The 25,969-nt window shown below is 30.7% G+C and overlaps 3 protein-coding genes and 3 non-coding genes across 20 annotated transcripts in view; 3 read left to right on the forward strand and 3 right to left on the reverse strand.

Moving 5' to 3' along the window:
• Positions 1–13,359, reverse strand: part of LOC107074613 (NAD kinase) — a 35,419-nt gene extending 22,060 nt beyond the window's left edge. For 2 of the 11 annotated variants that reach the window (XM_015336202.2, XM_015336203.2), the window contains exon 1: positions 888–1,041. Coding sequence is in view for 3 of the 11 variants with exons in the window: in XM_015336204.2 (XP_015191690.1) it covers positions 10,033–10,077; positions 13,014–13,126 (158 nt within the window). In the remaining 8 variants the exon portion in view is untranslated. Of the gene's footprint in view, positions 1–887; positions 1,042–8,255; positions 8,500–10,032; positions 10,078–13,013 lie in introns of those variants that run through there. The other 9 variants (XM_015336204.2, XM_015336207.2, XM_015336208.2 and 6 more) reach the window with 9 other exon arrangements.
• On the forward strand, positions 2,370–4,665 carry LOC149031657 (uncharacterized). The gene is made up of 4 exons (XM_089175432.1): positions 2,370–2,927; positions 3,036–4,194; positions 4,296–4,312; positions 4,456–4,665. The coding sequence occupies exons 2-4, from the start codon at positions 3,045–3,047 to the stop codon at positions 4,663–4,665; spliced, it is 1,377 nt and encodes a 458-aa protein (XP_089031558.1). The 5' UTR covers positions 2,370–2,927; positions 3,036–3,044.
• On the forward strand, positions 7,235–7,306 carry TRNAG-UCC (transfer RNA glycine (anticodon UCC)). Its single transcript has one exon. It is a non-coding gene; the product is annotated as a tRNA-Gly (tRNA).
• On the forward strand, positions 7,857–7,927 carry TRNAG-CCC (transfer RNA glycine (anticodon CCC)). The gene has a single exon. It is a non-coding gene; the product is annotated as a tRNA-Gly (tRNA).
• On the reverse strand, positions 10,867–10,938 carry TRNAG-UCC (transfer RNA glycine (anticodon UCC)). The gene has a single exon. It is a non-coding gene; the product is annotated as a tRNA-Gly (tRNA).
• Positions 13,360–22,382: 9,023 nt separating the features above from the next.
• Positions 22,383–25,969, reverse strand: part of LOC107074612 (uncharacterized) — a 46,681-nt gene continuing 43,094 nt past the window's right edge. For 2 of the 5 annotated variants that reach the window (XM_015336197.2, XM_089175172.1), the window contains 2 exons: positions 23,441–24,317; positions 22,383–23,365 (listed from right to left, as the gene is read on the reverse strand). In XM_015336197.2, coding sequence (XP_015191683.1) covers positions 22,512–23,365; positions 23,441–24,317 — 1,731 coding nt within the window. In that variant the 3' untranslated portion in view covers positions 22,383–22,511. Of the gene's footprint in view, positions 24,318–25,969 lie in introns of all 5 variants that reach the window. The other 3 variants (XM_089175171.1, XM_089175169.1, XM_015336196.2) reach the window with 2 other exon arrangements.

The following is a 25,969-nucleotide window of genomic DNA, read 5'->3' on the forward strand; positions in this document are numbered from 1 at the left end:
TTATGTTAGTCTTTTTTTTCTTCTTCCCTCACCGTTTCGCGGTCGATCGATTCCAAAAGCTTTTAATAATTCCGCTTGCTCGGCGAATTTACATTTATCCGTAGTAGATAAAAGTAACGTTGAAATTATTTATAAGTTAAATAAAGACAATACTTCGTATATGTCTTTCTTTCTTTGCGACATATGAGGTTTAGTTTTTTATTTGTTATTCTTTTTTTATTTTATTAATTTTTTCTTTCTTTTTTTTTTATAATTCGCGTTATAATCAAGGATGAAAGAAGTAGGATTACGTAATGATTAAGAAATTCTATTTTCAACATTGTGGCAACTCGTTTGTGCCGGATGTATTGGAAGATTTATTGCGTGCGAATGAAAACAAAATAAAATAAAGAACAACGAACCCTAATGTTTTATAAAATCATTCTACGTGTATTTTACAAATGTAGCGAATAAAATAATTACAATTAAATAATATACGAGACGTTCTAGATTCTTGTAACAATCTTAATGCTGAAGAGAAAAGAAAAAAAATAATGGTAGTAAGTGACGTCAAACGGGGGATAAGTCTAATTCTTGATAGTATAACACACACTCCGTAATAGACGATCGAAATAGTCGTACTTTAGACTAGTGCCAAAAGAAAAATAACGTTGACCTCGAGTAGTGATCGAGGGATCTGTCATTAACACTCGAGAGTCAAGATCGAAGAATAAATCGATTCGAGTTCCAAAAGTAATGATACTATAACGATTTATCGATTATTTTCCCGTTGGATCGCGAAACTCTTCATTCCTCGTTATATTTTTCTTAAAAAATAAAAAATAAAAATAATTCGAAACTATTTGATAGAACAATAATATAAAAGATATGAAAAATTGTTCACTTACAACACGTGATACGCGTAAGAAACTTTATCGATATCGTACATACGAAATTTATCATAAACGAAATGTAACATTCGGTTGAAGTAAACGATTAAATTAAATTAATTTTATTTCACTCCGTTAAAAAAAAAGTCTGAAAAAAAAGAAAAAAAAAATACAAGAATATACGAAGTCTTGGCACATTCGTCCGCTATCCTCGAGAGCCGAGACTTTACTGACGAGAGGCGATACGGTGCAGCGAGTCTTGCTACGTATATACATATGATATAGGTACATGTGTACGTGTCCTGTATAGTTAAATACGTGTGTTTGTATATATATGTAAACGTACAGCGTCCACTTTCTAACTCAGCCAGCTCACCATCACTATCAACTCCCCTACCAGTGTGGAATCGTAACTGTAACTTTAATTGATAAAAGAAACATCAATTTTGATCTGTGATCTTTAATAGTCCATCGAATTAATGAACATTTTTTATTCTGTATAATATTTAATTAGAAAAAAAATTTTTTTTATTTTCTTTTTTTTATTTAATATTAGCACTACCGACGATTATTGCATAACTGTTTTTGCTAGAACATTCAGAATAATTGGTTATTGATAAAATAAGTTATATAAGAAAAAAACAGAACTTTATTAGTATTTATTTGAATTTTACTCAATGCCAATTTGCAGTAAAGGAAATATTGTTAAGAAAAATTATTAGATTTTTCGGAAAGTTATTTAATTTTACGCACTGTTATTATTCTTACGATCGTTAAAATAAATTTACTTTTTGCATTGTGCACTTTAATGTGTACACAAACTTTTTCAGACATGAGTCTAATCATTGTTAATTAATGTATAGTATATTCGATTATTCTGTTATTCCATAACAACAAATGATCGAAGTAGTGCTTGATTTTTGTTACGAGATTAGCTGCTACTTTTTTAGTCTTCCTTACTACACTGCTTTGTTCTTCGATTATGTTAGTTAGATTGTCCTTCAATAATCCTTCAATATTTCTTCGATACTCCTTCGTTTCGATTTTTCTTATCAACTTAAGGTATAACGTAGAATCAGTTATTCTTAAGTTAACGCAGGTGACAGTTTTATGATATTCAGGTTTTATGACACTTAACAATGGAACTTGCTACCCTTACGCGTGTTTATTGTTAGTTATAAAGAAGGATTTTCTATCTCTCTGCTATAATCTTACAATTATTTTTAGAATATATCTATCTATATATATATAAAAATCTCGTGTCACAGTTTTCGTTCCCATACTCCTCCGAAACGGCTTGACCGATTTTGATGAAATTTTTTGTGCTTATCCGGTATCTATGAGAATCGGCCAACATCTATTTTTCATCCCCCTAAATGTTAGGGGTAGTCCACCCCTAAACTTTTTTTTTCATTTTTTAGACAAAATTTGTAATTTCTATTTTTTTATGATACAGCATACAAAAATACATACAATCCTTAATTTTCACCCTTATACGATCAACCCTTATTTTTTAATAGCTATTTTAGTAATTTAATCATTTTTCCTCTCCGGTCGATAACTGATCAATCGTCATTTATTTAGTTATTATTATCCCCGCCAGATGTTTATAGGTGTCACTTCTGACCCAGTAAACAGCACGGAGTAGGGATGAGAACGAAGCCGGTTTCCTTTATTTTTTACTCCCTACACAGTTGTCGGCCATCATTATTGTTTATGCATCAAGTGTAGTAGTAACGTTGACAATTATTATTTTGCTATCTCAGTGTAACTCTTATATTAACTTTTAATCATTCCTATTTTATCAATAATAATTAAATTATCAATTTTGAGTGTATTTTGCACGATTAGTTAATCAAGTGATTTTATAACCTCAAAAGTACTCAACACGTGACACGAGCTTCCAATAACAACGGATTTTGTGTTGTAAGTATACTTTTTTTTATTTATGTTGTTGATCTTATAAAAATGTAATTTTAATTTAATTTTATTAAATTATCAATTTTGAGTTCAAGTGATTACGTGACACGAGCTTCCAATAACAACGGATTTTGTGTTGTAAGTATACTTTTTTTTATTTATGTTGTTGATCTTATAAAAATGTAATTTTAATTTAATTTTATTAAAAAAATGTAATTGAACAATTAAGATTTTCATAGTTTCCAGAAAATCACAATGCCAAGAAAACGCAAAGGGGCTGATTTGAGCCGCAGTACAAGTAAAGCTCGAAAGTTGCGAAATAGCAGATCCGAAAGAACAGAAGAACAAATCCAGCAACAAAATACTGATGCACGTGTCAGAATGGCGCAATTGCATCAAGAAGAGCCAGAAGATACACGAGCTGAACGCAATGAAGTCAGAAGATTAGAACAACGAAAATCACGCCGTTTCACAGTCAATAGACGAAGAACAAGTGACCAACAACGACAACAGGTACATCGAGCATTTATATCTGATTCATTCCTGCGTCTAGCATTCCAGTATGAGCCCGATATTGAATATTATGCTCATTCAAAAGTGGTAATTGGTGCTATGGACAAGGAATGTCCGCATTGTCATGCTCTGAAATTCAAAAATGAGCCAGCTGGGATGTGTTGCACGTTAGGAAAAGTGCAACTACCTGAAATTGAAACACCACCTGAACCATTGAACGGCTTACTTATCGGCACGGATCCAGATTCTAATGTGTTCCTGAAGTCAATTCGAAGTTTCAATTCATGCTTTCAAATGACATCGTTCGGAGCAACAGAAATAGTTCGAAATACTAATGCAAATGGTCAACAATTCAATTCTACATTCACAATCAGAGGCCAAGTTTATCATAAAATGGGCTCACTGCTGCCAATGCCAAACGAACCACATAAATTCTTACAGATCTACTTTATGGGCGGCGAGGATTCCGAAAGCGCACTTGCCAATCGCGTGAATGCACGTTGTGATTATAATAACCTTGATTCACTTTATGCCAGGCGCATCGTCAGCGAGCTAGATGCTCTTTTGAACGAGCACAACGAGTTGTTGAAAATATTCAAATCACATATGCACCAATTACAAAGCGATAATCACGCTATCGTCATTAATCCTGATAAAACACCAGCTGGAGAGCATATTCGTAGATTCAATGCACCCGTTGTTGATGATGTTGCTGGAATCATGGTTGGCGATTGTACAGCTGCACGAGAAATTGTGATTCGTAGAAGAAATAATAATCTTCAGTTCATTGCTGACACACATCGTTCATATGATGCTCTCCAATATCCGCTAATATTCTGGAAGGGACAAGACGGATATTGCATGAACATAAAACAACGAGATCCCGTATCAGGTACTTCATTGATTATTAATTTGATCATTAATCATTTAACAAAACAATTAAATTATTCAACGTATTAAATTTAAATTAATTTTTATGAACAAATATTACAGGAGCTGAAACAAACAAGGTACGCGATTAGTCATTCACAAATTAATGAAAAACGTGATCGAAGCCAGGATTTTAAATGGCAAGTTCAGAGGTGAAAATATACTCATACCACGGATTCCTATTATACCTACAGATGTGCCAATTCAATTCAAACGTATTCAGTTTCCGATTAGATTGGCATTTGCAATGACTATCAACAAATCCCAAGGTCAAACAATGTCTGTTTGTGGATTAGATTTGAGAACACCATGTTTTTCACACGGACAATTATACGTGGCATGCTCTCGAGTGGGTAAACCATCCAGTTTGTTTGTGTTAGCTAAAGATGGACTAACAAAAAATATTGTTCACGCTATAGCATTAAGAGATTGATATTGTTTAATAGTGTTACTGTCGTAATTGTTTAATTAATGATATATAATTTTAAGGAATAAATTATAATAACTTAAAAATAATGTTTGCCTTTTGTTATTTTTATATTCCCTCATCATTCACAGCGCTCCATGCTTATTTCACGCATATACCACATTCTTACATACATACAATATACACACTCTAACATACATACATACTTACAAGGAGTAAGCTATTTTTTGTCTGGAATAAAAAATTATATACTGAATTTTATTAATTAATAAATTATCTTTGTTTTATCAGTTTTACGTTCTTTCATTTAACGATTTTTAAATCGATCTGATTATGAAAAAGTTTTCACCTCGAAAAAAGCCACAGCAACGCGTGGCCGGGGCACCCTAGTATACTATATTTTAGAATGCATCTTATATATCTTATATATATGCATATCTTATATATGTATATATATATATATATATATAAGAAAAAAATAATAAATTAATAAGTCAGATAACTTTGGAATTATTTTGCAATTTATTTTTTGCCCAATTCACGACGCAACACACAGAAAAAATTTTATAAATTAAAAACTAAACTTGTTCCAAATCTCTAAATCATTTTACATTCTAGCAACAGACATTTCAGACAAGATTTAAAATCTCTTTGCGTTTTTATCTGCCACGGCGTCAGAAATGAAAAGTCAAAGTAAATCGGAGTTAGTATTTTTGTCATATTTTATTTACTCTTACTATTGTAAAGATCTTTTACTGAGGAAAAAAAACAAGCGAAATTAATTTCGTAAGAACTAAATATTAATGTTTTTATACCAAAAAAAAAAAAAAAAAGAAAAAAGAACTCATGTAACTTTAACCAATCATTTTGAGTAGTTTTTATAATTCCAATGTCAACTAAGTCGCCTATTTTTTTAAGTCAATATACGTGCATTTATAACGACTTGAAAGCTATCATAAATTATGTATATTTTTGTTGTTGCAAAGCTTAGCAACTGAAAAAATTCTAATCTATTCTTGTTAAAAAAAAAAAGGAGAAAAAGAAAAAATTTTCATAATTTTCAAAGAATGTATATTTGTAAGAGCAGCGCATTCGTTCCACTCGAAGTAAGAAGAACAAAAGGTACCGCTTAGTCAAGGCTGAAACTTGTCGTCTTGCTTGCTGCCGGAAGTCTCTACCTCATGGCAATACAGACTTCCGGCCAGTAAAAGCGACAATGGCCGCGAGTCTAATGGACTTTGTAGCTTACTCTCCGAAAAGAGAGAAAGAGAAAGAAAAAGAAAAAGAGAAAGAGAAAGAGAAAGAGAAAGAGAAAGAAAAAGAGAAAGAGAAAGAGAAAGAGAAAGAGAAAGAATAGATGGAAAGAGAAAGAAAGGGTAAAGAAAGAGAGAGAAAGAGAAAAAGAAACTGAGTACATTAGGTGCAGTATTCCAACGTCTTCATGCAAGTTAGATTCACTTGCGTGTCGGACTCGACCTATTTTCTTCAACATCATGTTATTCGCTGAGAACAACACTGTTCTTTCTTCAGTTACTACTAAAGAATTAAAAAAACGTAACTTTTTCTCTCGTGTTCACTCGACAATACTATTATCTCTCTCTCTCTCTCTTTTTCTCTTTATCTTCATTATTATTCTTTAAACTCATGGTTTACACAACATGAGCTACATGTTCCATAAAGGGAGCAATATTTGATTATTTAAATGAGGTTCGAGAATGACTTATTAACGGTGAATTGTTATACTTTGAAACTTTTGTTCTATTATTTTTCTTTATTTCACGGACGCCATTTTTCTGGAAGCTCGTTTGAACCAAGCTAAAATTCCTCCAGGTAATTAATAGTTCACTTTTTTAATAATTAGTATTATGTGTCACACAGGGTGAAAGGCCATCAGGATTTTTGAGATGCTACGGTAGGATATTCCCAACAAAGGTTGTGAATCACTGCTTTATACTGCTACATTATTCTCGGCTTCTTTCTAATCTGACCCTCCATCTTTCTTTCTTTCTTTCTTTCTTTCTTTCTCAAGTTTCTCATTCGCTGATGGAGATATACAATTCTAATCCATTGTAAGTAGGTTTAAAAGACAAAAAAATATCAGTTTAATGGTACAGAAAACTCTTTGTCTATCTCTAGTCGACTTTCAAAGTATTTTATGATAGTCATATAATGAAAAATTGCTTATGTCAATAATTATGTTAATAACGAAGTAAATACGTAGAAAACGCTTTCTATTAAAGAAAAAATAAAATACTCCTGTCGTCTTGCTTTCCATGAAAAGAGACGCTTTCTCGCTAAATGATTCATATTTTGTATTATTATTATTATTAATATTATCATCAGTATTTTTACTATTATTATGAAAAGATTATTTCGTGGTCGGTTGTTAAAACATGAACACAATTTGTTCGAATAGCTAGAAATAATTTTGAATAAAATTCGCGATTGATAGTAAATAGTTTTAATAAAATAATAAATAATTGGATTAGTGTGAATAATGTAATACGAATAAAAATAAAAAATCTATAAAAAGAAATGGGCCTGATTAAATTAACTGAACACTTGACTAACATGTGCGATGGTGGTGTAATGGTCAGCATAGTTGCCTTCCAAGCAGTTGATCCGGGTTCGATTCCCGGCCATCGCACGTTTATTTTTTTTTCTTTTTTTTTCGAATAAAAATTTTTTATATCTAACATCATACACGAATGCTTTTTTGTACAAGAGATTATTTTTTTTTTCATATAAGAATTATGATTATATATATATATATGATCATTTTTACTTAATGATGTTTTAAATATTTTCGGTAAATTTTTAACGCAGGAATAATATTATTCTTTTTTTCCTAAATGAAAATGAAATTATGATGATATGATGTAAGGGATAAATTTGTTGTCTCTTTTATTTATCCACATCATGCATCAACGTAATTTGAAACACGAACGTGACTCGTAAAGTAATAAAACGTGAGCGATGTTATTGCGTCAGCTGCTACGCGGGATGATGTAAACATAATTCGTAAATCGCAATTCAACGATATTAACGTATAACAAAAGGAGCATGAAATATAACAAACAAATTCCCATAACCAATATAAAATAATATTTTACTCGCAAGTGTACAAAAATAATAATAATTATTATTATTATTATTAGAAACAGGAAGCATAAATATGTTACTATCTGTGTACACAAGCACTGCTGGTGTAGTGGTATCATGCAAGATTCCCATTCTTGCGACCCGGGTTCGATTCCCGGGCAGTGCACATCTTTTTTTTTTCTTTTATAAAACATAAATAAATACAAAAAAATCGCAAATAAATACACTCAAAATTCATAGAGAAAACAACAAAATAAATCTGAAAACATGTACAAACATTTTTATAAGTACAATTGATTACAATCACACGTATGTGCACAGACGCTTGCACGTGAGCGCACATACACAAATGAATTAATTGAAGTTAATATTGTAATAATGAAATAAAAAAAATGATTTTGAATGAAATAAAATAAAAAGATAATAAATATTTGCATAGATTCGAATATAATAATGAAATGAAATTCGAGCACGTTATTGATTAGACGACTTACGTTCGACCAAGATTGTTATCTATCTTTTATACCTTGTAGTAGATTTGAAAAATGTGCTTGTTGTTCTTAAGACAGCCCTGTATAGGACGCTTCTACCGAAATGCATCGCTATATACCGCGCACCGTTCAACTAAAGGGGCCACGTACATCGAACGTTTTCATCTTTCCTCTGACGAGTGTTTACTACACGAAGAAAGATAGGAAAATGTTTAAACGATAAGAGAAGAACCTCTCGATGATAACCTAACCAGTATCATTCCTGTTCGATAACTGATATTGGCGTTTATGGTGCGCGCGACTAACTGAACGTTCCAGCTCATACACCTTTTGTTTTATCTCCTTTAGAAACAGGCAACGTGAGTAGACAATATATTTTCATCTGACATTAAATTACATGATGAAACAAAGAAAATGTAGTTAAAAAAAAAATTAAAATTCCAACAATTGGAATAAAATGATTAACTGTTTTGTTACTAGAAACCCAAATACGGATCGTCCATTTAAGGTCTCATATGTACAAGCGACCCCTACATTACGAGTCATCTATTTTAGGTCCTACTAACCCATATAATGGTCATATGACTATACATAATTGTTTTTTATTTATACACAAAAGCATGTTTAAGCGTTGTTCGTATAAGGTATAACACGAAAAAGTGAGGAAACAACGATAGTAAGTAAAATTCGTATTAGTTATAAACAGATTATTCTTTTTATTCTTACAAAATACAGATAACGTTATCATCAAATGTTATGATCGTGGAAAGAGACAGTACATCTAGTTATTATGTCGTTTTCTAAAAATGAGCGAGAAAATTTTTTAGAAGATAAAATGTATTTGTGACGTTAGTTCTACGAATGATCGGATGATATTCGAGTTGAGTTTGACCGCGAAAATGTATCGATTTTATCTTTGGTTTGCATTTGATACGAGTTTATCGCTATAGTCATTATCATATGTTTATATATACATACATAACACACGTGATACGGGTTAACACTCAAGTTCATAAAGAATATTCGAACAAATAATAACAATTTTTGTACTTCTTTTAAACGTTATCACGGCGGATACTTGTTATCGGTAATTGTTTCTTATTAAGAACAAACATCTCTTCATTAAATTTTCGAAATGTTTCTCGTGTTTTGCGTTCAAATAGAAATTGAAATTTTCATCTCTCGCAGAATTGTCATGAACGGAGAGAGACGAGAAAGTGGATCTGGTTTTCTGAATACACTCAAGCAGGACTCGTTTCACGAGTCTCTTTGCATAATAGATCCAGAACATTTAGATGCGAATTTAGTCAGACAAATATTATACTCGGTTATGTTTACTGACAAATATATTTTCTTTTTATAATAGAAATATTGTTGATAATTATGAGATAAATATAAACTTAAACGATCTAATTAAAGATCATTGAAGCTGTATCGTTATATATAATTTTATTGGAAAATTATTAAGAATAACAAATTCATGCTTTTCTAAATAATCAAATTCGTGCAATTTTCTAATTGACTCAAATAATAAATACGTAAATGCATTTATGATAAAGATAAACATAAAGTTTTATATAAAATCTATTGAAATTGCATAAATATAATGTATATATATTTATTTCAATATTTATATATTTATTATTAAATCATAAATGCACTCGAAAGAAAACTACTTTATCAACAGGGTAATTATCGACAGAATAGAATACGAATACGATTTATTCATGCTAACGGCAGCAGCTACAAAGAACAGCACAAAGGTAGAAATCTGGATTACCTTCGTTGTTCCACCGGCTCGCCCAATAAAAAGAACTGCGTGTTGCTTCAAGAAAAATGAAATAAAAGAAATTAGTAAATCTGCTGACGTAACTTATCATTAATTACTTTTTATATGACTTACAATACTCTTTTTTTTTTATCTTGAATTCTTTAACTATCATCAAACGAATAATTTAATTTTTTATATGCCAGCAAGTAAAAAAAAAAAGAAAAGCAGATATCCTTGACTTCATTTCGTAGAAGCCCTTCATATATGTCAATTTAAATTTAGAGATAAGCATCGAGCTATGAAGCAATTATATTGATCTTACATCTAAAAAGACTGGAATAATTTTTTAACCTTCAGATGACTAGTATAATTAACTTAAAAAAAAATAGATAATACATAAATATATCGAATAATTATTACAAAATTGAAGTATATGTATGTATATCGTTTTATTCTGCTCTCGTGACTCGAAAAAAAGAGAGTATTATAGCTAGTTAGAAGAATAAAGTCCTCGTCAGGAACCTTGACATAAATCATCAAACTTAAGTGCATTATATTTATTCCTTTTGTAACTAATGTTTGCAATTAACACGTTTCTTTTTTTCTTTTGTATAAAGAAAAGAATTGAATATATGTTAATCTTACTTTTTTTCCTAATAATTAAAATTCAAATTAATTATATGTCTTATTTTTAATTCTAGGAATAGAAATTTCAATCTTAAAACCGTAATTTATACATAAAAATATTAAAATAAAAAAAAATCTTATAAATAAAATAATTTAAATACGATTATCGATCAAAATTAATTTTTATTTGACAAAAAAAAGAAAAAAAAATAAATGTGCGATGGCCGGGAATCGAACCCGGATCAACTGCTTGGAAGGCAACTATGCTGACCATTACACCACCATCGCACTTGATATAAGCCAAAGATGTAATAGTTTTTTAATTTTTTAGTTTTTCATTACTATACTCGATGATCTCATAACAGACTGCTATATGTAAAGCTTATGATTATAACGATTAGGTACCATAAATGTTATTAATGAGTTTTGGAGAGACGCTTCAACCAAAAAAGACTATCAAAAATTATATTATTGATTAAGCTGTTATAAAGTCTTTTATAGCTTATACATGTATAATGACAATGTTCAAAATAAACAACCTTTTTCAAACCAAACCAAAACCACTTGATATTCTCCTTCATTCAAATGCATAAAATTCCATAGAATAACATACATTTAATCCTTGACATTTAAATGAATTTTAATAGCAAATAGTTGATCGGTTACAAGTATACTTTTATTTTGCATATTCTTGCATTATATGTAATTATTTTTGAAATGTAAATGTTAAATTATACAAGTTGTTTTTATCGTATATTATTGTTGTGTCAGATAATTTATATTTAATTGATGTTACATAATATTATGAATTCTGTTAAATAATTCATATTTTAATAACAATTTTTTTGAAACGCGTTACTTTTTTAATATAATAACCAGTCAATATATATTGAGAAAAAAACAAATTAAAATTATTTATTTATCACATCTCTTGTAATAAAAATATCAAACTTTTTATATATATAAAACATAAATAAAAAGTAACAAAAAAAAATGTAAAAATAAGTGACATGTTTCTATAATGAATTCTTAGCATTATTAGCGAATTATTTATTTCTAATTTGTAATTCAAATGAACTTACATGTTTACAAGCAAACAACAACACTTATATAATTATTCCAATATTTTCTATAATATATTTTTTTCGATATATTGGCTACGAGTAAAAAAAGAATTAACAGATTCATGTAAGTGTTCAACAAATAATTTTGCCGGCAAAACGTATTAGGTCACAAAAGAAACACGTTCATCATGGATTTAGAACAACTGACTAATCAACTCCAAGTCGCTTGGTTTCACGTGGCAACTATATATCCCAAAATAATAATAATAAATTTACAATTAGACTAATAAAATAGAAAATTCTTTATAAAAATCGATTAACGGTATAACTTTCAAAACAAATAATAATCTTTATAACAAGGTCATAGTAACATAGTAAAAATAGGACCCGGTAACGTAAACTTTTCAATTCGCATTGACGTATAAACACGAGAATACGAAATGGCATGAAAAATAGTGGTATCGTGTCAAAGGTTAGAATGAAAATTAGTACCGTCGAATTCTCCATTCAATTTTTTGCGTATAATAGAAATATTGGATTGTTTGGAAAGTAATTTCGGTTTTCTTGAACAAACATTTCATAAGTTGCTGCATTTATCGATATCTATTTATTAGCTAATAGATATCTTATTTATTAGCTCAAAATCAATAAACACTGCATTCATAGAAATCTCAGTTGTTATTTATAACCTTGTTGCGTTTCGATTTGACTACTAATTTTTTTGTTATCGCATCGGAAATGAAAAATCAAATTCTATTTTGCGGCAGGGTTGCGTCAGATTATTGTTAAAATTTTGTCAGCATTATTATCCTAAAAGAGATAACACGATGTAAATAAAACCAACATTATTTATTATTTACCACGAAGATATGTTAAAAGAATAGTCAATGTAGAAATCAGTTTTCGTAATTCCGTTAAAGTAATTTCAATTTAAAAGATGCGCCATTTTTGGATCTTCCATTTAAAGGAAATGGCGGCAAAATAAATGGTAGTCTCGTAACAACGCGAGATATTTTTTATTTCAATTATTACTGAAAAGATGAATTTATTAAATTTAACAATGAGCGATTATTAAAAACGTCTTGGATGAAAAAATCTTCTTTTTCTTACGAATGAAAATAACGAAATTACCTTCCAAGTAATCTAATACATGTATAAATTTATTAATGTTTAATATATTAGATTGATAATTGAGCATAATTATTATATCATATATACACATATAATACTATAATAATCGAAATTAATACTGTATAATATACAGTTAAAAATATATTTATCTATTTCTTGTTATCTCACCTGAATATTTTCGTTCTATCTTGCATTCTGGAAACGACCGTCTTAGCCAATTTATTATCTTCGACCTCCAAACTTGCCATAGCTTTTGCCAATTGAAGATCTTTTTCCTCCATTTTCTTCCCACTTCCGTTTCCTTTTAATTCTTTTCACTAACTTTACTTTATCTTTTTTTTTTTCGATGTGTTTGTTCCGATGGTTGTAAAATGAAATTCAACCGTAATTGAAATACCAATATAAATACAAAAAATAAATGAAAAGAAAGAAAGAAAACACTTCAAAAAAAAAATAATAATAACAAAATAATATTGAGTTTCTACTTCTTTACCAAAAGATGTCTCGTGGAGCACTGAAACAGTCTTGGGTACTACTAGTCGTCTTAACCTTAAACATGTCACTCCCCTTCTCTTTTTCAATTTTTTTTCCTTCTCTTCTTCTATCTTTCTTTCTCTGTTACTTCTTTCTCTCTCTTTCTCTCTTTCCTTCTATATATGTTACTCTCTGTCTCGCGTTTACTTCTAAATCTTTTCTTTTCTTACCAACACTAACTCAGACTCTAATGGTATTTCGTTTTAACTGGATGGTATCATGAATATGTTTATCCTGTGTATGTGTAAACTTTATTTTCGCACGAACAAAACATTTCTATTATCGTCCCCACGTAGGGCTAAGTCTGTAGGCTTTATTTATTTCTTCGTTGGTATTTACTGCCTTCTTCTCTATCGCACATTCTATTTGAATCTCATTTATAAATTTAACGATTAAGTTTATTCAAACTATGTGAATTTTTATATAAAGAATTAGAGTTAATGATATTAATTTATTTTTATTTTTAATTGTTTATACCAAAAGATGTTTTATCACTATGACAATAAACAATAAAAATTCTAATTGAAAAATTTCGAGGTATTTAATATGGAATTAGATAATAAGGAGAACGATCGCTATAGGCAATTTGTCATAAATTGTGTCCCCTAAAAAAGTAACAAATTATCAATACTTATTTCTGCCACTAGAGCGGCATGGTGATCACCTCGATCATAGTGACGTCACAGAAAACCGTTGAGTATTGCTTATTTGTAAACATACATGTGATATGCTAAGCAGCTAAAGCGCACCCTGGAATAAAACTTTATTTGTTCTATATTATGGGAATACTTTTATACACAACGATCGTTCTCTTTATTATCTAACTCCGTCGTATACAGCTAGAATTGGATGTTGGTTAATTACAAGTTATATAGAATTTTGTTAGGTGGCAGCATTCGGTATATTCTTTTTTACCGATAGAGTTGTGGACTCATATATTTAATACCATCTAGCGTATTTAAATGGTACGAAGTAAAATATCCCTTACAATAGGCAATATTCGTACAGACGTGTATGAGAGAAATTCTTTAGTCTAGACGTACAAAAAATTTATTACATTTTTCTTTTTTTATTTTCAAAACCACAGGAATAAACGTAACGAAACGTAAATAAGTCTTCGCAAAAAACCTTAACCGATAAAAACAACCGGAATTTAAATTTGTCATGTACTGTAAACATAATTACGAATATAATTACAAAAAGAAAGGGGGAGAACAAAACTGAAAAAGATGAAAAGAAAAAAGAAAAAAAATACTTTCTCGACTCGAACGTTAAAATAGAATTTCACTGCAATTAAAGTAAACTCGGTAACGTGATCTCAATTTAAGAAAATAATAATAATAATAATAATAATAATAATAATAATAATAATAATAATAATAATAATAATAATAATAATAATAATGATATTAATAATCATGATAATAAGGATTTCAATGAAGAATTGAAAGTAAAGAACAGTAAAATTGGTATTGGAAAGCGATATAATTATGTCGAATAAAAGTTAGAATTAAAAGTGATCGTTTGGTTATCAATTCTCAGCTACCGAGCAAAGTTTTAAGAGGTGAAGCAATTAAAACAAGGTAGAGAGAAAGGGAGGGAGGGAGGGAGAAATAGATATAAATCGTGAGAAATGTAAGTGAAGTTTTCTTGAGGGAATAAAAGATTGTAAAACGTTGATCCAGTTAACCGTGAGTGGAGTTAGGTTCTCGTTGAAAGGATCGATGGATCGATCGACTCGATCACGAACATAGTATGCTGTATGTACATATGTATAGACAGACTTCTGTACCTGTTTCCTTCTCTCGTTCTTCTCCCCTACGGGCTCTTACTGAACTCATATAGCCGGTACTTGCTATCAAGGCCAGTCACTCGATTACTCGCGTTTCTTATGCATCCAACGCGCATAAAATCGTACGCTCGTATTCGCTCGAAAGACTCGCTTTACGATGATCTACGATCGACAATGTTCGATCTACCTTCGGACGTCACGTACGAGCAAACTTCGAATCGCTGTTAATGAGATCCTTGAATTCTTTTACTTTTTATTTTCACTTCATTTTCATTATAAAGAAATTCACTGATGCTTTTTTTCTTTTTCCATCCTTCCTTTTACGTTCTTGCCGTATCATTGTGATGTCTAATTACTTTGTAATTTTTTGTTACTTATCATATATGTATTATGAGAAAAGATAGTAATAGATATTTAGCTATCCCATTTAAAGTTATGCACGTAAATTAGAATTTCATATTTTTCTTTTTAGTGATTGTCATACAAAATTATATAATAATTAATTTTATTTCATCTATAATTATATTTTTGTCGTGTCAATTATTCAAAGAAATAATTATCGCTTATTTAATGTAATTTAATATTTCGAAAATAACTTGATACTTCTTAACAAAATTATTTAATATTAGAACACGTCCTAAAAACCATTTTGGTATATTATTTATTATTTATTTTTAATATCTTATATTTGTTAATTATTAATCATCATATTTAAAGTAAACTTTGACAATCTTCGAAGAATGTTATCACTAGCCTTCGATAACAATCATTATGAATTTTCTACATTAACTCGTTTTAAGTATTGCTTGTGTTTAATCTTATCAGATAATATCGACAAGAAGAAATGAATCGAAAATTGTAGTAGGAAAGTGCGAAAGCAAAGAGACCTTTCTTATGAGCAAACGAAAGCCGCGAGATTACTCGATGGGTTTCAATGAGGGGTCTTGGAAATAGGACGATGATCGAAAACTAGGTCGCGACCTTATGAGTGAGGGACCGTTGTTTCAAGGTCGAGTATGGTTACTATACCTACCTGCTGCATGTTGCTAACTCGAAGAACGAGATGCTGAATCCAATCCCATTGTCGATATCTTTCCATTTCTCATATTCATCTCGATCGAATATGGTTGTCAATGATGATGATTCGTTTATTTTAACGAGATAAGAAATCAATTCGTTTATTCTACTATATATATTTTCATGTATATTATTCATAAGATTTTACGAAAGTATCTTTCAACTATCGATATATCAAGGAAATGAATTATCTTTGTTTTCTTACATTAGTTCCGTACGAAGTATGATAAACACGCAAGTGACCGCGATCTGTAACGATCCGGTAAATAAGAATCGTAATCTTATTACATTGAATACTTTTACAAGAAAACTATAAAGATAAAATATTAAAGTTGTGATCGAAAACAATAATTCGAAAAATAATGAAAGTAGAAAAGTCATGATGATCATAACTGTATCATACAGATGTAGTAATCGAATAAGATCGTACGTAAGATTTGCCAATTTAAAGATTGATAGAAATAATCTATAACAAAAAAAAATGAATGTAATAATTTATACACGAACGATGATACTTCGCAAATAATTTCCAAAGTCACGTTTCTAATTCTTTAGATTAATTATATGTTTTTCAAATAGATTTGATCGGCACGCAAGAGCAACTAATTTACATTGAGTCAAGAAGTATCAGGTGGGCGTCGATCTAAACGTGACTAGCCACGCGTAAAGTAACATGTAAATAAACGGAATATATTTTTATTGCGATCATGCAAGCTGCTATGTTACATAAACACGGATTCCAAATATAATATATACGTATGTATCTATATGTAATACCTTCTGCAAACTTCGTTTTTCCTTTACGTGAATCTATTCGTATGAATTTAAACTTTGAAACGTTCTAATATCATATATGCAGAGTTAATCTAAATTTTATCTTTATGTACACATATACGTAATTTATATATGTATAAATTATTTCAACGTAAATTGAAATAGAACTGAAATGCATAACTGTAAATGGGTAAATTACAAAATTTACAATAACAAAAATATCACCTCATCTATACTTTTATTTTGATGCAAACATAACTACATACATATATATACATAGGTAGTATCCGTATAGCAAATGCCTCTCTACGGACATTAGATTATTTTAGAACAATAGCCGTAACGAACTTACCTTTCACGGCTCGAGTACAATCGAACCAGCTGCGTGGATACATAATTTGCACGTCTATAATCCTTTTATATGTATACATAGCAACACCTACAGAAATCTTCCTTCTTTGTAATATCTATATGATGTTCTTATAAGGAATCTAACTACAGGATGTCCCACTTTATTTGTTTTTTTTTTGTAAAATTTAACCATCATATTCTATAAGTAAAAATGGAAAAGAAATATTTAACAAACGTAAACTTAAAAAGTTATAACAAAAATACAAAATGATAAGAAACTAGTGTTTCGTTGACGCACCATAAGAAAGTATTGTTGAAAACTATCTGAATATGCAACAATAAGATACTGTGTTCTTAATTTTTATCCTGAAACATTAACTGCACTGTCTTTATTAGATTTATTGCTAAATTAATTGTAATCAGAATTAGTAGGAAATATTCCATTATTTTGTCAACATTTATGGATCTAATTAAATGCTTGTCCAATATATTATATAGTACCAATACAACAATGGATAAATGACGTTTACTTTCAACGATGAAAAGTCAAGAGAAATGAATATGCGTCAGGAATGAATGAATACACAGGGATTTGTGACGTGTTTGTTGTAATTAAATAAAATAAAGAAGAAATTAATAATGCAATTCTATTCTACGTTGATTCCAGTCCTGCATTAATAGTAACGATTACCATTTTGAAATGAAATTATAATTTGTATTGACGATTTATTCCAATGCCGTATCGAACGTGAAAACAATCCGTTATCGTTTCGTATGTTGGTAAAATTTTGCAAAAAGATAAAAAAATTGAGATACGTTTTATTTACTATCATTATCGAATGATACAAAAGAAAAAAAATCAGTAAAAATTAACGATTAATTCGATTAAACAAAAAAGAAAAGAAAGAAAAAGAAGAAAGGGCTATCACGACGAATATGAGTTAATATCGACAAAATTCTAAGTCAACTTTAAGGTTTTCACGGAACGAAGAACCTAGGATAATATTTTACCGAGAGATCACGATTCCACTTATTTCCGTACTTAATCACAGTCATCAAAAAATTATTATGAAAAATGACGACAACGTTAAACACTTTGTGCGCGCTACCTGCTCTTCTTTCTCGCGTTTCGTTTGTATATATCGTGTGTAAGGTACGTTACAAAGTTGTAATGCAAGTGTATTTGTGTTGTATACATATACATAGATAGATTTGTATGTATATTTACATAGCATACAATGCACGTGTATATTTTCATGAAATCATCGCGCGCCTCCGCAACCTCGAGCCTCGGTTTCTTGCGAAAATCTTGCAATTAACAGCACGCGTTCTCTTTTACCATCGTGCTTCTTCATCTTTTTCTTCTTTCTTATTTTATTATTATTTATATATTTGCCTTCCTTTTTTCTTCTTTTTCATCGTGGCGCGAAATGTTCGAAGGAAAGGGCAACAACTTGGGAAAGAAAAGTCACTCGGTTAAAAAAAGAATTGTAACGAAGTGCAAGAAAGATAAGGAGAATGACTGTGTGAATAACTGTGAGTGAATGTGTATCTATGTGAGTGTGAGAGAGAGAGAGAGAGAGAGAGACAGACAGACAGACAGACAGTGTAAGACTTATATTCACTTTCTAATAATTGCTTTTACGTAACACTCATTACTCGTCCCTTTTATTACAACAAAAGTATATAAATACAAATCCAGAAACAACGCAACGACGATCGAAGAAACACGTTCATATTTATTATTTTATCGAGAGAAGGAGATAAATACATAGAAGATGATGTGTTTTATTTATACTGTATGTAAATATATATATATAATGAGTGTGTATATATATATATTTAAATATTTACATATATATAATATATAAAATATATATATATATATATATATGTGTGTGTGCGTATGTTTCAATGTATATGTTTATAATACATTACAGAGAAATTATTTAACCATGGAACGAATTATCGATTATTACGTATCGATTGACTCCTCTCATAATGTAAATGTATTATGAATTTATTATGAAAAAGAAAACGAAAAAATCGTTTTCCTGTCAATATTACTGTTAATAATTCATTGATTTATTATTAAGTTAAATATTGAAATTCAACAGATCGATACGTTCTTTTTCTTTTTCTTCTTCTTCTTCCTAATAGTAAATCCGATGTGAAATGTTAAGAATCATAATTATTATCATCATTATTATCATTACCAGAAAAAAAATAACAACTAATGTTTTTTTATTATAATGATCTAATTACCGATCATTCATAATCACTATATCTTGACTAGATTTTACAAGCACGCATGAAATTAGATTTATTGTGATCGACAGGTGGGATTTGGTGAAAGGATAAATCATCATCCTTGATTTAAAGATTTCGTTTAAAATGTTCTATTTGAAAGGTGGTTCGAGAAAAGTCTCAGAAGAAAAGAATTATTTGTCAAATTAGTTGTCAATTTTTTGACTTCAATCTGTTTTTTTTTTTTATTATTTTAATCAGACATACGTGCATTCGTCTTGAATCATCATGATTGTTCTTATCACGAATTTTCTTCTTCTTTTCTTTTTAATTTTTTCTTTCCCACACGATACAGTATACAACTGGTATTTTATAATAACGATACATACATAATTTATCCTTTATATCGGAAGGATACTAATCGACTACTCTCGATAATGTATAAATTATAAATTTGACAAAAATAACTACTATACAGAAAAAGAAAGAAAATATACAAAAGAACAATAAAGAATAAAAAATAATACAATTAGAGGACAAAAAGAAATAAAAAATATATATATATATATAAAAAAAAATTCGATCATGCTCAAGTCATTCATTTCTCGATCGTACGCAACGTTAACAAAAAAAGGGAAGAGAGCGAAAATCGTTCGATTAACGAATCGAGGATGCTTTTTTTCCAAATCTAATTTTTCTATCTTTTTATATTTTCTTCATTATTATTAATATTATTATTATCATTACTATTATTTTTATTATTATAATTATTATTTTTATTAATTTTATTATATTTTTTTTATCGTTTTAACATTTTCTTTTTTTTTTAGATCCTCGATCCCGAACAACAGGGACAAAATTCGACAATAGAACTTAATAAACAATTTCAATAAATAAACGCATTTTAATCGAGATCGCAAAGTAGGAAAATGAAACGATCGTATTTTTCCCAACTTTGCGAGCTTACAAATTATATATATACACGAAAAAGATCCGCTTACGAAAGAAAATTCAATTAGAAAAGGAATACAAGCAGTCGTTAATTTTTCCTTCTAATTATTTCTACGTGTGATATATTCTTTCTTTCTTTCTTTCTTTCTTTCTTTCTTTCTTTCTTTCTTTCTTTCTTTCGCTCGTTCGTTCGTTCGTATGTTCATTCGTTCGTTCGTTCGTTCGTTTATTTGTTTTTTTTCTTTTTTCTTTTTTATATTCCTTTTCATTTCATTCAAAAAAAAAAAAAAAAAAGAATTCGCGTGTCGAGCGGTACGAATTTTTTACGCTTGTTTGAATAAGACCGCTACGAAAACGTGATTCGAAGGATACATATTTGTCATCGTGTATGCATAGATAGATATATATAATGTGTATATTATATATATATATATATATATATATATATATATATATATATATATATATATTTATACATATACAAACATGAACGACGAAAAAGAAAATATACAAAATAAAAAAGGAAGTACCATATTACGAAATTATCCGATCGCGTTCTAAAAATTCAAGAGAGACTGAGAGAAATAACGTAGAAGGGGGAGAGAGAAACGAGAACGGAAATGAGAATTTCGATTGGAAATAAGCGGAAGTCGACGTAGCCAATGTAGGAGTAATAGTAGCAACATTGATAGTAATAGAACTAATAGTAGTAGTAGTAGTAGTAGTAGTAACAGTAATAGTAAAATCATAAGCTCGTTGTTAATCGAACGAGCGGATGTTCCAAATTTGCGAAACGAAAAATGAAATTATTGTTCATCCTTTATTATATTTCCATCGAGAAGTAATCTAAATATTCGATTTTTTACTTACCTACGTTTCTACGTCTACATAGAAAAATGGCACTAAGGTGAACGAGAAGAGAAAAGAAAGGTGGAAAGGGGGGGGAAAAAAAATATATATATATATATATATAATTAAAGAAGTCAGCCGTAAAGGCGATCAACGTGTTATACTTGAGTCCTGTCCACACAGGTGTTCGACATTGCTGCAATCGCTCGGTGAACGTAAATTACCGGTTTCCCTGATTTCCTCTCCCCCCTCCCCAACTCCCTCTTAGCCACCTTTCCACCTCCTCCTCATTCTCCTTTTTCTCCTCCTCTACCTTCGCCACCACCATATCTTTTCCCGTCCCTCTCTCGACGGAAATCTTATGTTAACTCGATCTCTTGAGTTCCATACTCCACGCGTTATGTTCTCTTAGGAGTAGTTAATTCTCTCTTTCTCGTTTGAAATCGAAAAATAAGAAAAAATAATAATAATAGTATTTAATAAAAAAAAAAAAAGAAAAAGAAAGAAAAAATCCAATCGTTCATTTTCAAATCACATTTGACATTTCAAATACGCGTAATCGTTCGTCGATATTATTAATTGTGAGATAAATTTTTTTCGAAATTGAATTTTTTTAACGACAAATCTGTTTGGAAATGAAATATATACGCGACTCGTACGATATGCGAAGAGTCATTTGAAATAAATGGAATATATATGTATAATTTAAAGAACGGGCGAACACATAACACAATTATATTGATTCCAATATTTTGTATAAGAAATTTTCTTGTTGTTGTTGTTTTTTTTTAATATATGTAATATATGTAATATCTAATTATTTGCTCGATTTCTATACAACGTACTTATAACATAAGTTTATATTAGAGTTTATCGGACGATCGTATTATGAACACGTAAGAAAATGACTGATAGAATCGTTGAAAGCTTCGTAAAACGAGAAACGCAATGCAATCGAGAGAGAAAGTCTCTCTCGGTTCCCTCGAAAAAAAAAAAAGATATCCAAGAAGAGTTTTTTTTATTCTAATGTTATACGTAGTCATCCTCTTTTCATTTCGTTCTAATAATTAATTATCGCGAGAATAAATCACTTACTTAGCGTAATGTTTCTTTCTCGTGGACGTTCTAACGCAAGGGGCGGCATCGTTGTTACTTTTATTGGACGTAGTTGTGTTATTATCCTTCCACGTGTTTCTCGGAGAAATTGTTGTTAACGATTCGTTTAATTTACCCGAATTTTTCGTCAACGTCGAATACTTATTGTTGTTATTATTGTTGTTGTTGTTGTTAACAATCGTTGGCGATTGATTGCTACTCTGACCGGTGTCACGAACGTCACCCTCGAAAAATCGACACATTTCACGTACCGGTACGGACCTAGCACCACCACGATTTAAATCGTGAAGCGATCTCGCTCGTTGTTTTCCCCTAGGACTCGGTTTCGATTCGGATCTACCAAGATCCTCTGTACTTCGTGCCAAACGACCACCCAATCTTGAGAGTGATTCAAACAAAGTGAGTTTTTCACGAACTGGTACGTAATGATCGACCCTTTGACACCTTTCCAATAATCTGGCAACATCCTCCTCGCAAGGTGGTTCCTTTAATATAGACAGAGCCATCGTCGTAGCAGATCTAGGCAAACTCATGCAACCATCAATCAACGATGCAGCACTCGTAACGGATTTAATCGTTCTTTCATTTCCTAATGACAATTGACGTGGTACAGGTATTCTCGATGATATCGCAGCCAATCGTTCCTTTCGTTCTTGTAAACTTTCAACGTTGTTGTTATTACTCGTCGTTACTTCTTGAGACTGCTGCGATTGACCCTTCTCTCGAAAAATTCGCCTCTCTCTAGTTCGACTCCTTCTTTCGTTATTCGCATCTGTCCTTAAGATACCATTGGTAATTGTGCCGTTACTGCATCGCGTTGGATCGTTTCCTGCAATACCATTACTAATATTATTATTATTATTTTTATTATTATTATTAATATTATTATTATTATTATTATTACTGTCGTTATTCTTATTACCGTCCACGGTTCTATCGGTCTCTTCGAATCTAACAGTAAATGGTTCAACCGGTTTGATAGGCGGTAATCTATCGTTCTCATTTCGAATTATTTCGGTCGACTCGGTCGTCGTAATATTATTCGACGATTCTTTTTTCGGTGATCGTCGAGTTAGATGATCGTCGTTTTCATTGACGGAATAATATTTGCTTTTAGGCACGTAAATTTTTGGAAGTTCGTTATTATTATTGTTGTTGTTGTTATTTTCTTCGGCTCTTGCTTTACGTCTCCTAGCATCTTCTTCTAAAACACGACGACTTCTTGCTTCGTTTTCACGTCTACGGGTTTCCTTGTACCTTTGTATCCTTTGTTCTTTGGTCTCAGGTTCCGACAAGGAAACCGTAGAATCGACGGAATCTACACTAGATCGACATATTCCGACACCCCATGGAAGACTATCGTCGCTACCCTCGCTACTTTCGCTACAACCCCACGTTCTCGAGACCGTTTGATGATCCTTCGTTGATATTATTGCTGGTATACTACGAAATTCACCTAAATTGTCCTCGTCGCTTGAATTACTGCTCGACCAACCGCGTAACTCGCTTCTCGCTCTTCTTCTAGATTCTTCCAATATACTAGTTGAATTTTTCGTACTTCCATCGTCTATCGATGACGATTCGATAGGCCAACAACGAAACTCACTACGTGAACGTCTTCTAGATTCTGCTAGACTCTCTGGAAACGGTGCCGGACTTCTCGGACATATTGTCAGGATCTCTAAAAAGTTTAGACATCTTCGAGCACGAAACGGAGTCTGCCTTACCAGTTCTGTTGCTATCGCTTTCACCCAAGACCAGTATATCGGTTCTGTGTCGGCCTGAGGAAACAGACAAAAGAGAAAAAAAGAAATGAGATAAATCATTATTAATATTAATATTATTATTACTGTTATTATTATTAACATATTCAAAGAATCTGCGATTTCTTTTTTCAAACAGATTATTTTTAATAAATATTTATGTATATATTCATTTATATTTTTCGTTTAAATAAATATATTCTCGCTTCTGATCTTTTTTATATCTATGGCTGACTTTTAATAAAGAAAAGAAAAACAAATAATTAAGCACGCAAATGTTGATAAGGATTTATCGACGATAGAGAGCAAGAAATGAAAAGATACGAGAAAAGAGTTATGGCCAGATAAGAGGAGAGTATTCGTGCAAAACGATGGAAGAATCACGACACACGATTTCGCCGCTCGACGATTCGAAAGTCGTCGGCTTGGTTGGTTGGTAGGTTGGTTAGTTGCTTGGTTGCTTGGTTGCTTGCTAACACACAAACGACATCCTAGAATTTACTTGGGAATTTAACTTCTCCGACTTCCTAGACGAAAAATATAACTTAACATTGGTTAAATTACCTTTGCATTCACGTAAAGAGAAAGAAAGAGATAAAAAGATAAAGAAAAAGAAAAAAGAAAAAAAAAGAAAAATATTCAAGATACATGATAAAGAACGGATATGACATTTCGACCTTGCGAACGAACGAACGACCTCCGATTATTAAACCTCTCGTTTTCTTGGCTTGACCTACCGGAAATGAAACGTCAAGAAAAGAATGGTACTCCTCGTCGAATATAACGATATGATCTCATAAGAAAAGATCTGCCATTTTATTTTGTTTTTACCTTCACAGACTATTAACAGGATAACGTTGTTAAGAAAAAAAAAATCAAATTCGCAAAGGATCCGAGAGAGGATCTCGTTGAAGTTAGTTGGTGCCAATCATCGTTGTCAGCTAACATGAGATCGTCTATCTGTCTGTCTACGTCCTTGGATCGACTAAAGTAAAACGAAGTAAGAAGTAAAGATCTCCTTAGGCGGTGAACGAAGATGGTGGGACTCCTTGACAATGGTGGGTCATGGGAGAGTGGCGAGTTTTACTCCCACGCGTCCGTTTACCACTATCCAGATCAGCTACAAACCGATTTCGACCTTGCCTACTGACCTTATTTAAATCCTTTCAATATTCGCATGCTTCAACTTACGTCACGCGATTCCTAATAATCCCTGCACCTACTCTTTAAATTTATCCTCGTTTCTAATTTTTTTTTTTCCTATTTTTTTCTTTTTTTACTTCTACTATTTTTCCATCCGTCAATCTTATCGATGTTGATCTTTTAAACGGGTTTAATTTTTTTTTTATTAAAAACACATTGAATAATTATTTAACACTAGAAATATTCGATTTTGTATTCTACTATAAATAAATAAAATATTGCTACGTTGTTCGAATCTTATTCGTATCGTTGTTTAAATTACCACGACGATGATTGGCACCAGTTTACTCGTCGTCTACATTTTAAAAATTAAAACGGTATGATATTGAAGAAAAGATTTATTTTATATACGAGATTGCATTTAAAAATAGTTAATTTTTAACAATCAAAAATAAAAAGAGAAATACGAAGAAAATTATATTCGTCGAAAGTTTTTGATCCACTGAGACAACATCGACGTTTTCTGC

Source organism: Polistes dominula, unplaced genomic scaffold (assembly GCF_049000335.1).
Source record: "Polistes dominula isolate Pdom_NZ unplaced genomic scaffold, Pdom_raw_medaka contig_82, whole genome shotgun sequence".
NCBI lineage: Eukaryota > Metazoa > Arthropoda > Insecta > Hymenoptera > Vespidae > Polistes > Polistes dominula.

Bases quoted from the DNA above. Each gene is read 5' to 3' on its own strand.
- LOC149031657 (XM_089175432.1), top strand. From the start codon at position 3,045: ATGCCAAGAAAACGCAAAGGGGCTGATTTGAGCCGCAGTACAAGTAAA.